The 12415-nt window shown below is 47.7% G+C and overlaps 1 protein-coding gene across 1 annotated transcript in view; it reads right to left on the bottom strand.

Annotated features, from left to right (window-relative positions):
* srbd1 (S1 RNA binding domain 1) overlaps positions 1 to 12415 on the bottom strand; it is an 83953-nt gene that overhangs the window by 39390 nt on the left and 32148 nt on the right. Inside the window, exon 15 of the mRNA XM_035399482.1 lies at positions 7963 to 8054. Coding sequence (XP_035255373.1) covers positions 7963 to 8054 — 92 coding nt within the window. The remainder of the gene's footprint in view (positions 1 to 7962; positions 8055 to 12415) is intronic.

Here is a 12415-nt window from a genome sequence, read left to right as displayed (position 1 = left end):
ACACCTGCCTCAGGGCCCATCCACCTGCCCCCGTCTCCCAGTCACCCTGATACACGCACACACTGCACGTATACACAAGCACACACACATACACACTCATCCACCTCCCCCGTCTCCCAGTCACCCTGATACACGCACACAACAGCACGTATATATACACACACACACACACACACACACACACACACACACACACACACATCCACCTGCCCCCGTCTACCTCGGTCACCCTCATACACACACACAACAGCACCTATACACACGCACGCGCACGCACACGCGCACACACACACACACACACACACACACCCACCCACCCATCCACCTGCCCCCGTCTCCCAGTCACCCTGATACACGCACACACTGCACGCATACACAAGCACACACACATACACACTCATCCACCTGCCCCCATCTACCTCGGTCACCCTCATACACACACACAACAGCACCTATACGCGCACGCACGCACACACACACACACACACACACACACACACACCCATCCACCTGCCCCCGTCTCCCACAGTCACCCTCATACACACACACAGCAGCACCTATACACACACACGTGCGTGCGTGCGCACGCACGCACACACACACACACACCCATCCACCTGCCCTCGTCTCCCACAGTCACCCTCATACACGCACACAACAGCACCTATACATACGCACATGGGCTCGTAGTACACACACAACCCAGTTACACACACACACACACGGGCTCGTATTATATACACAACCCAGTTACACACACATGCACACAGATACACACATACATACACACAGTCACCCACCCACTGCATATCTTTACTGACCAAGAATGTCTGTATTCCCAGTGTCCTAAATCTGAGCAGAGCAGAGCAGAGCAGAGCAGCAGCACACAGGATCTCTGTCTCACTTCGCTTTATTACCCTCGCTTCCTCACACTTCCAGGGACTCATTTTTCACTATTTCATTTCACAATGACAGCATGGGAATGGGGAAAAAAAACGTGCTGAGATCCCTGGCTTAGCTGGTGGTTACGCAGACAGACACACACTCTCACACACTCACACACACTCACACACACACACACAATGATAAAAAAATAACAAACGTTACAAACGACGGGCGATTAGAAACAGATGAAACGCGCGTACCCGTGCGGTGGAGCTGCGGCCAGGACAGCCGGTGAAGCCGCCGCCGCCGCCGCTGCCGCCACGCGCGCCCATCTGCAAACGCTTCAGCCGGTGCACATACATCATCTCCTGTTAGACGGCCTAATGAAATTACCCGCCGAGTAATCCCCTGATTCGGGACGATCCGTACGCCTCCCCGAAGAGCCCAGCTCACACCTCACAGGGGGCTGAGAGTCCCCCCTGCTACCGGGCCCATCTTCTCTTAATAAAAGCAATCACAGCTTATTAGCTCTGCTCTGATATCGATCGGGGATCGGGGAGGGAAATGTGTGAGAACTTCGATCAAACTGGAGCTGGTGGAATAACAGAAGCCCCGATTACTGACTAATGAAATCTGCCAAAGGGCCTTCCGTTTCCACTGACCCCACGACACTGACACAGTGACATGATTCGCATTGCTGAACGGTATCAGCGTACAGCAGGGATGATCACTCTGTGGAGCAATGGGGCTTCCCCAGACTGCTACAGTTTGCTATACCATACTAGCAGCAGTAAAGACAGGTAAACTCATCCCTTTCCTGTCTACTCTCATGAGGGTAAAACACAGGACATATGCCTGACATCACATTCATCAGCTCTGATTGGTCCATGGCTACCAGGTGACATTGTGAGGTAATCGCCGTGGTTGCAGTTCCATTCCTCTTGTTCACCAGTTGGATCATTTCATAATTAACACAGATTCACAGATAGAATGAACCTCATTTATGAAATAAAATTATACAATTTAACGTGAAAACAAACACAAAAAACTGAAGACATTTCCACTATGGGTGTGATACTGTATGTGTCTGAAAATACAAAATGTCAGATTATTTACTGAAAACATCCAGGCAAAAATTATCATTGTTTATCGCTGTAATTAATATAAATAGGTAGTAAACAAAACAGATACTACACAACAAATTAAAAAATATCCAGATGTACAATAAACCAAATAAATATGGTGTTATCTGAAATATTATAACTGTATCCACCAATCATCAATGTCTAAAGTCTCTTGACAGACTTGGCACTGGGTTGTTCACCTTATCCATTAGAAACTGAGTGCAGAAAGTGTATTTGCTGACATGCTCCAGAGTTTGTACAGAGCTGGCATGTCTACAGCTGAATTCAAGTTTAGTTTTCAATGTCTAGAGCAAATAAAGTAATCTGAGTGGTACTGAACCAGCAGGTGATCAGATCAAATTCAGCTCACACATGATTTCCGATTGTACATATACATTCTGTTATCAACAAAGCGTTGGGGGCAACTTCACATGAAACTGAAAGATGCTATTTGAAAACCAATGCAGGGTTTATTAATTGGTTGCATGCGTACACTGGAGCAGGATATGTTTTGTGTGCTAAATGCTAAACTCTAACCCTTTTTTGGCCGACGCTCGTCAGCTCTCTCCTGCGGATTTTCAAGCAAACTTGAAAAAAACAGCCGCATAAATATTTAAACGCCGTGCTAACTGAAAACTCATTTATTGACCCAGACATTGTTTAACAGTTCAGTCACGCCGTTACTCAAACAAGCAAAGCTAATGATTCATTATTTCAATTAATGCCAGCGGGCTGTATTAGTTTCTGATTACAAATTTGCTTTTGTGTGCGCTGTAAAGGGATTTAGGTGAAATCCCATCCACGTCTAAATATTATTACAGGCAGCTGTTTCCCACAGAATTCCAGGAAAGGAGGCCGATAGAATACTGCAGCTTCAAAACAATGTCCGCACTCCTCCGCCAACCACCGCTCGCCAAGCGGCCCCTCCAACCGGCACACAGCCGCCCGTACCGCTGCCCCCCTCTCCCTATCACCCAACGCTCAATGCCCCCTCCAACCCACATCAGAAAGCGCCACCACCCACACCTGACACCCTCTCCCCCCTAAAACGCTCTTCACTGTTAAATTCATTCTCTTACACCTAAGAACATATCCTTTAGTGTAAGTGTATAATGAATAGAGTACTCACTAAAAAAGTTATATTCACACATATATACACGTACGTATATATGCATATACAGAAAAAGGCAAGGGTGCAAACAGGACCATGGTCCTTGGTTTTCCAGCCACAAGTTTGTTTGAATTTCACTGCAGGCACTTCATCTCCTCAGGACTGGCTGTGGAGAGGGAGCAGGGCGGCTGGGTTCGAAAATACGACAAAATAATGAACTCTTATAAATCTACCACAGACAGCGATGTGGTTTCTCTGCTCGTCTGAATGGACCCCAACACTCCCTCTGTCTCCAAGTCTCTTCTCTGCCTCCCATTCTCTCTCTCTCTCTCTCTCTCTCTCTCTCTCTCTCTCTCTCTCTCTCTCTCTCTCTCTCTCTCTCTCTCTCTCTCTCTCTCTCTCTCTCTCTCTCTCTCTCTCTCTCTCTCTCTCTCTCTCTCTCTCTCTCTCTCTCTCTCTCTCTCTCTCTCTCTCTCTCTCTCTCTCTCTCTCTCTCTCTCTCATGCTGTGACTAATGATATAATGAGGTCTACCGTTTCCCACAATGGGCGGTGACAGACGCAGATTGGGGGGGTGGAGTTAGGAGGGGGCGGGGCAGTTCGTCACAGTCATCACTAGAAGGTTGGCAGCTCTTCAAACACAGACAGAATCACAAAACCCCACATACTGTAAGAACGTCAGTCTGTCAACAGGAGCGCATTTTTAACTGCAGTAAATATGAAACATACTGGCTGCTGTGATTGCTTTTGGGGGAACGGACTTGCTGGTGACACGCGCTCCAGCAATGTGCATAGGAAAGCCAATGAAACACACTCAACAGCTGAAACAAGCCTTCATTAACTGGGACAAGACTCCTGCTAAGATCCAGACTGTTTCTTTAACCTACAGTGGAGCGGAGTGGCGATACAGTACATAAACACACATGAACAAGTGCATGCGTGCGCACGCGTGCGCGCACACACACACGCACACACACATTCAAACAGCACGGCACATAAACACACAGCCCAAAAATCCACTGCGGCAGGCCAGTTCTGGAAGGCAGATGTTCTCTGATTTAAGCGTATTGTTCTGCCACCATCACCAGAAAGAAGCAGCAGAATTAGGAGTGACCACTCCGGTCAGGAAAGGTTATAGCTTAAAAACACAAACGGTACACCTGGCTATACAGTTACAATAACCATAAACTATTTTGCGTGAGGACACCAACAAGCTGCTCCTGACACCAAGTGGACACATTTTATAGCGACAAATTAATTATATAAAATTATTTCTTTTGGTCTGCAGAGGCTACTGTTAGATTCACACAGACTAGGACATTCTCTATGTATGTATCAATGCACATTTCAATTTTGAAATATTTGTTCCTCAGTTCATTTAATGTATTTCGTAAACAACTGACATTCGAGCATCACCGTGTTACACAAATTCAAATCCACAGACACCAAATCTCATTGGTTGATTGGAATACACTTGATTACTAAATGAGCAAGCTGGCATTAAGGTTCGCTCACAAACCCACATGTATCCAGCAGGACAGCAGCATTTTCATTTGAAAGTAAAAACCTTAGAGGCTGAGCCTTTGATTGGTCAGATATTTGCACCACATGTGCCTGCTGAAAAGTGGCTTACTGCAAGAGGGCTGGAGTACGCACACATCACACAACAATGTATGTCCACTAGAGGTCCCTGTTCTACGCAAAAAGTACAGCACACTGCACTAAACACAGAACACCTTGTCTTGCTTTCAGAGTAAAGCAAAATGATTATTATTAATAATAACAACAACAACAATAATAATTACACAAATCATTTTGAAAAACACAAAAATATAAAAATGGTTTCTGCCAATAGGGGACTTGAAATTCATTGTGCACAGGCTTCAATTAGTCCTCATTCAATCAACAATCTCAATCGTGTTTTCACACAAATTTCACCAGGTGAAATGAGCAAAAGCACTGAAACAGAATGGCCTACTGCCCACAAGCCCACCTGTTCACATCATAACAACGAGAGCATAACTCTGATTGGCTAAGAGACCCCATAAATCAACCCAGGCCACGCCCCTATGATTCTGTCTATTCAACACCTGGAGACAGATGATGTAATGCGGAAGGATTCAAATAACATCAAAGCTGCACTAACAGCATTTGTCATGGCAATAACCTCATAACTTTAATTACAGAGCGCATTTCATATAAAAATTTCATATAAACATTGCACTCAAATAGCCTCACAGAATAAATAAACAGGATATAGCTAAACAAACATTCAAACACAAACCAATAAAACTAAAAAAAAATTAAATCAAGACATTCGGCATATTATGAAGTAAAAGCAGGCATAGCTTTCCCTATAACTGAACACCTGGTTTGAAAGCAGGGTTCCTTTTCATACGCGTGTTGTCATTGTTGGCAGATGCCAAATCGCCCTCCCGTCTGGTCCTGATCAAACTCTGCGCTGTCAGAGTCGCTGAAAGCCGCTTTTCTTATGAATCCAAAAGCCACAGAGAAAGAAACGGTCAGAGCTGGCATGTCCAAACAGAATGCCTCACCGGGCCCTCTTTTAAATAACACGCCACTAAGCCAGAAATGCTATTAAATCGTCCGACAGCCAAACCTGTCAAAGGAGCTGTTGTTGGAGAAAAGCTGAAAATGTAATCCAGATCATTCGGATCGTCGCTTTCAAAATAAAGATCTGACGAGGCGGTCGTTTACAGTAGGACACGCCCACTTGTCACACTTTTCTTTACGCTGAGGAGCGGTGCCAGGGAGCACTTTTCCCGCTGACGACGGCAGCACATGGAGCTCTGGATCGCCATCAGAGGCAGTGCCCTCCGACAGGAAGGCAGGAGCTCGTTAATTGAGGCTGGCCGCGCCGACTGCAGACAGGGCAGAAGGGAAATGACCTCAGATCGGGTGGAAGGAATGCGAAGGATTCTGGGGGTTGGAGGAATGCAACACAAACCTCTTTGTGAGGAGCAGACTGCAGAGACTCTGCATTGGTCCAGCGTCTGTATGTCACCTGCAGGTTATAAATCACCTGGACAGCACTGTGGATATTAGCCTGGCACACGTTTACCACTGCCCTGCTCTGCCCAGCGTTTCACTTTATTTATGCATGTGTGTGTGTGAGTGTGTGTGTGTGTGGAAGATGGGCGGTCTTGTTAAAACAGCAGAATGTAGAACTAATCCACAAACAGGTAGACACAGATACACCATTCACATATGCAAACACAGCTGCATGCAAACTCACGCACATGTAAAAACACACGCACACACACACACACACACACACATACGCATACACATGCTAGTACACGTGAGTACACAATTGCGCACACTCATGCACACACACACACACACACACAAAGAAACATGCTGTATAAGAGAGGAACGCTCATGTTCGGTGAGGGTTGGCCTGTTTGCGCGGTGTTAAGATCACAGGAAATGTCCCCATAAAGGCAAAGTCTGCCCTGTCCCCACTGCACAGAGCAGAAAGCGAATACCAGCCCAACCCAGCAGTGAAACCCATAACATCCCCACACATTTCCCTCTCTCCCAGTCTCCACCCGGACCTGAAATCCAAACTCCCACCCATTCACAAATAGACTAAATACCAGGCTTCCAATTTCTTACGCCTTTCACAAGCGATAAATACAGATCCAGGGACCTCATGTTGAGCTTGAACGGAGGAGGACTTGTGATTGATCGCCATCTTGATTGTGTTTTTATAGAGGAAGTCTGGAATAATTCTCAGTTCCTGTTGGGGAGGCGTTTGGTTCCGTTCCTGATCGGGCCTGCTGGAGACGGACAGGAGGAGAGCACACACGTGTGTGTGGTCCACAGCGGAGCCCAGCAGGACCCTGAAGAGCGCCGTTTCAAAAGACCGAGACCTAAAAAAACACCCCTCACAGGATTTTTTGAGCTACCTCTGCTGAAACCATCAGAATTTATTTATTAAATTCTGGCTTCTTTTTGTCTGAAATCCAGTGCATTCTTCTTGGAATTAATGTTATGTAATTCATGCTTTTGATGTTACATCATATTGATGGTTTAATTATATTTCTTGAGGTGGACAATTGAAGCTTTTTACCTTATTAGAAATGGGAAAGGGAAAGGAGAGGGAAAGAAAGAGCAACAGAAAGAAAGAGCAGGAGAGTGGGAGAACCAGAAACAGCAAGAGAAAATGTAAAACATAAGAGACAGAGAGAAATAGAAAGAGCACAAAAGAGAGAGAGAAAGAGAGAGATGTTATTGAGCAGGATGCAGGGCCCAGCGGTGCTCTGGTCAGAGCTGTGTGTGTGTGAGAACAGGTGTGCAGGCTGAATAAAAATGGCAGAAGGAGGACTGGACCAGAGCGACACGGGAGACGTTTCCCCTGAGCCGAGCTGGCATGCGGACGGGCCCAATCTGCCGCAGCGGTGGTGCGCTGAGTGGAAGTGCTGTAGGGCCATGGGGGCTCGCTGCCCATGGGGGGGCCACAGACAAAATTCCCCCAGAGCGAGGACCTGACCTTTCCTTTCAGGAGAAACGTAAGGAAGGAAACACACCTCAGGCAGGTGTGGGGGCTCCGGCTTAGACTGACAGCTGTAAGACTCCGCCCCTAAACTGATGACTCCTAGAGGAGCAGTGTCTACGTTCCTCATCAGTGTGCCACGCCCAGTTCGGACCAAAAGAGGACCCTGGTCAGATTCAGCAGGACCAGGAAATTTAAACAAGCAGCTCAGTCATGCCCTGAACCCCTTGTTTAAATACGGGCTTAACATGGGGCTGTGGGGGGGGGGGGGCTGGTGCATAGTTTAGAGGCATGTGCACGGAGAAGGTCAAAGGTCAGCATTACCTGCACTCCTTAGATTGGGGTCCAGGTCAGGCATCTCCTTCACTGCCTCTGGGCTGACGCTGTAGATGGAAGCCCCCGCTTCATTAACAATGCTGCAGCAGAATGGAGGGAAGGAGGGAGGGAGAGAGAGGGAGAGAGAGAGAGAGAGAGAGAGAGAACACTGAGCTTGGGAGGCGACACAGCACCGAGCAGTTAAATGGACTGAACCCCAGGCTTGATGAACTAGCCTTTTCTGTGCACGGAATCTCAGTCTAGTGCCTGAGCTGCATTCAGAGCCTACACTGCTGAGTACCAGAGACCTCCCCCCCTCCCTAAGTCCCCCCACCTGAAAGCTCTTGTGCCTGAGTGCTGTGAATATTCTCCGTCTAATGACAGGAAAACAGCGCTTTAAAGAGGCTCCCACGCGGCCCTCGCTCGTGACCTGGCGCGGGTAAGACAACACCCTGTCCTTCAGGACCAGGGAGGGTTTTCAGCCCCTAATTCCCCCTCTCAGCCCGGCCCGCCCGGCCCGCCCAGCCCCCTCCACCCTCACAGACGCCCTCTGTTCACTGCTCAGCGCGGGGGCGACGACAGCCTCGCACTCCAGAGCGCGACTCCATGCAGCCGCTTCATAAGTGGATAATAAGCTGCTATTGCCCGGCCAGGTATAAACCCTGTTTCCGCTTTCTGTGCTTTACCATACCAGCCCCCACCCCCACTGCACACACACACATGCTCACACACACACACTCACGCATGCACAAACACACACACACACACACACACACACACACACACACACATGCTCACACACACGCACACATACGCTCACACACACACATGCTCACACACACACTCACACATGCACAAAAACACACACACACACGCAAGCTCACACACGCACACTCACGCTCACACACGCATGCACAAACACACACGCACATACTGATGCACGCACAAACGCACACACAAACACATGCACACACTGGCGCATGCACACTGACACTCACACGCACAAACTAACGCACACGCAAACACACACACACGCGTACTTACACGCACACACACACACTCATACATGCACACACACACTCACGCACACACTACCTCCTTCATCAAAAAGACTATTCATCACTGCTGGTTAAGAGGCCCCTGCGTTCTTTTATTCATCTCATTGTAAAAGGGAAACATTTTCAAGACGGAGGAGTGCTGACAGCACAGCCACTCCACATTTTTATGTTCTCTAGGAACATTAGAACGATGACGTACAAGCTACTCACACCCAATAATGAATCTGTCCTCAGCCTGCACTGAGCCAACCTCTCAGAACAGAGAAAACCCCGTTTGCATCTCTAAAATAACCAGAAATGAACACAGACATGACAAAAACCACGTCTTTTTTCATTTGAAAGAAGATGAAAGATTAAAAGGCCAAAGCTTTATTTTTACGGACAGTATTCCAAGCCTTAGAGCGTATACTGGAGCAAAGGTACATTCCTTTTGACATCTCTCAGTGGCCTCAAATTACACTACCGAGCAATTTAAATATGAACTGGTACTTTAAGTGGTACCTCACAATCCTAGAATTCCAGGGGACACTCCAGGCAGACTAGAGTACTACTTCCACACACATCAGAACCAAGAATGCATTTTTCAGTTGAGACTAAAATTCAGCTAATGCTGTCTGGAAAAGTCAACATTTGACGATTATGATAAAGACACGCCTACTACATGTACGCTGGAGTCGGTGCGGGTGTAAATTAGAGAGTGTTGACTGTTCTTTTGATAAAAGCTTTGCCAGCTTGCTAGCTCACAGGAGGCTGCTATGTCTCTTTCATTCACTGCTTTGTTCACTCCTTAGTTCATAATGGGAGTAAACTCAGACTACCAAAAATCTCCTCAAAACCAGGTGACACTCTAGCCTATGACATCATCAGGTCCATTCTCAAAGGTGGGGCCGCAGTGCGAGCATCACTGACAGTCCCAGCACTGCTGGGGAAGGGGGGTTGGGGAGGTGTCAGAGGGAGGGAGAGAAGGAGAGAAGGAGAGATGGGCAGAGAGGGACAGGAGAAAACGCGGGAGGGAGATGGCAGGCGAGAGAGACGCGCTGCTCAGAGAAACCCTGTCTGAAAGAGGGATTACACGGCCCACAGAAACCCAAGAGGAACCTGCTGATAATTAATTCATGGCAACATAACCGAGCGCTAAGCGGCTGCGCGGGAGCACACTGTGACAGCGCTGTTCCTGCCCACCGTCAGAGACAGGTTTACCCTCCGATTACCCTCAGCGCTAACGAAGGAACCCGGAGCGAGCCCTCCGCAGCGCAGGATTAATACCCCGCTTCCCCTTAATGAATGATGGACGCATGACAAGCTCGTGAAAAGTTTTGTCGTGTCGTTTTTTTTTCTTCTCCTCCGCGCGTGGCGACGCAGCGCACTGTTCTCAGCTGGGCGTCGTGCCTAAACGAGATGCCAGTTTAAACTGGAAGCCACACAGTCACACTGCACAGTCACACTGCACAGTCACACTCTATTAGGCAACCTTCATGAAACACCCTAACCCCCCCCCCACCCAATAAATAAATTAATAAATAAACAACTAATTAAATCAGACACTCATTAAAATGGAACGCAGGTTGATCAGCAGTGACAGCGCTCGGCTGTGTGGCAGGCGGTAACGGTAAGACCGCGTCCCTTACGGCGTTTGCACTGACCACACGAGGGGTCTGCTCTTAGAGCCACACTCCACGCTCCTGACCAATCCCCAGACCTGATAACCACAGGCTTCCTAATGGGCCTGAAAGCCATACTGACCTTTCATTTCTACCGATGCACAGTGTTGCTTATAATGACAGAGAAGTTAGCAGTCAATCTGGGCAAAATTTGTCGTCTTGATTATTTCATGGAACAAAAGCCAAGGCTGCGACTGTTAACACATGGCAGCAGGGCTAACATGTGGCAGACAGGGATAACACTCACCATTGAGAGGGAAAAATGTGGCTGTTCTCAATGATGCATACTTCAAAATCAGCTTCAATTATTTTTCATTGGAGGGCACAAGTTATCTCACAGCAGAGATGAGCTGTGCGTACGCAATGTAGCACCATACCTTCGCTGACCTGCCACTGATCTCTCTGCACCAGGTCACACAGAGTTAAAGGGGTGTTACTCAGCCCAAACTCATCTCGCTGTGGGCAGTGCTCCCAGGACTCATTCACCTTTCTCTCTCATGAACACAGAGAGTCTCAGACTGACCTTCCCTTTAGAGTGTTGGCACTGTCATGTATTGCTGCCAAGCTGAGCGGCTCTAGTGGAGCTGGCTCAGTGATGACTGAGGCAACACTGCCATCTACGGGAGAAACTGATGTACTGGACTTGTTCCAAAATCTAGAGACAAAATGCATCCCAGCTACTCATCTGGGATGTTCAACGAAATTACAGGGAAATACACTTCATATGATTGTCAAAAAAACAGCCGGCAGTAAAACAGAATGGAGCTATGAAGGCACGTAAGCCATAATGGCGAGGCTGAAGCTCAACGTGCTGATTACACTCACGCTCAGTAAAGCCTGTTTGGGTGCATCCATTTGCCACAGGAGCACTTGCTGTTATTTTTATCTGAAAAAAAAACCAAATCATTTTGCTCAGCCTGTCCATTGCTGAAACGTCAGTCTGGTAGCAGGCTTGAAATGAATAGAAAACATTTCCATAAAAAAGTAGACAACGCAGAGAATGCCAGACGATGAAAATAAGTAGGATTTTTAATTTAATCTACAACACCACAAAGACAGTGTATAGTAAGCAGGCCTCTGAATGGCTAAACTGTTTCTTTAAACTATTGTGATGCAGTGCTGGGAGTGGCCACTGATCACATGGTGAACAGACAAAATCTTCTCAAAAGAGGCTCACCGACTTTTATTAGGTCTACGTACTAAACCAATCAAAATTGAGAAATGAGGAAAAGGTAACAAAATATCTCCACAGGCCAAAGTACAGAAAGAGCTCACAACAAACCCAGCAACAGCCCAACCACAGCAGCAGCCATGCGGGAAAAGCCTCCTTAGGCCAGGGAGCAAGGCCCTTTCACAAAGCCCAATGATCAGGCATTGGGCAGCAGCTGGGCTCATTGCTGTGGGCCTTGGCTGCCGCTCTGCCTGTGAGTAGGGTCAGCACTGCCCCCTGGTGGACAATGCACCATCTCCCTTCGTGGCACCAAACCATCTACAACAGAAACACACAATGACCATTACAGTCATAGTGTGTTATTAGTTTGCTTGATAAATACGCTATAAAGGGAGGGGCAACCCCTTTATTGTCTCTGACCCAATGGTTGAGAGGAAGAGGGGAGGTGTGTTTCTCAATGGCGTGACCTGCATCTCTCTTTCCAGGTAACCGTCTGAGCGAGGTGTTTAGTCTGGCACCCATCCTAGCCCACGGCACTTTGGAACCCGCGTAACCTCGTCACAAGAAGGCAC

This window comes from Anguilla anguilla, chromosome 18, assembly GCF_013347855.1.
Source record: "Anguilla anguilla isolate fAngAng1 chromosome 18, fAngAng1.pri, whole genome shotgun sequence".
NCBI classification, from domain to species: domain Eukaryota; kingdom Metazoa; phylum Chordata; class Actinopteri; order Anguilliformes; family Anguillidae; genus Anguilla; species Anguilla anguilla.
Note: the sequence above shows the minus strand (reverse complement) of the source record. Positions and strands in the feature narration are given on the sequence as shown.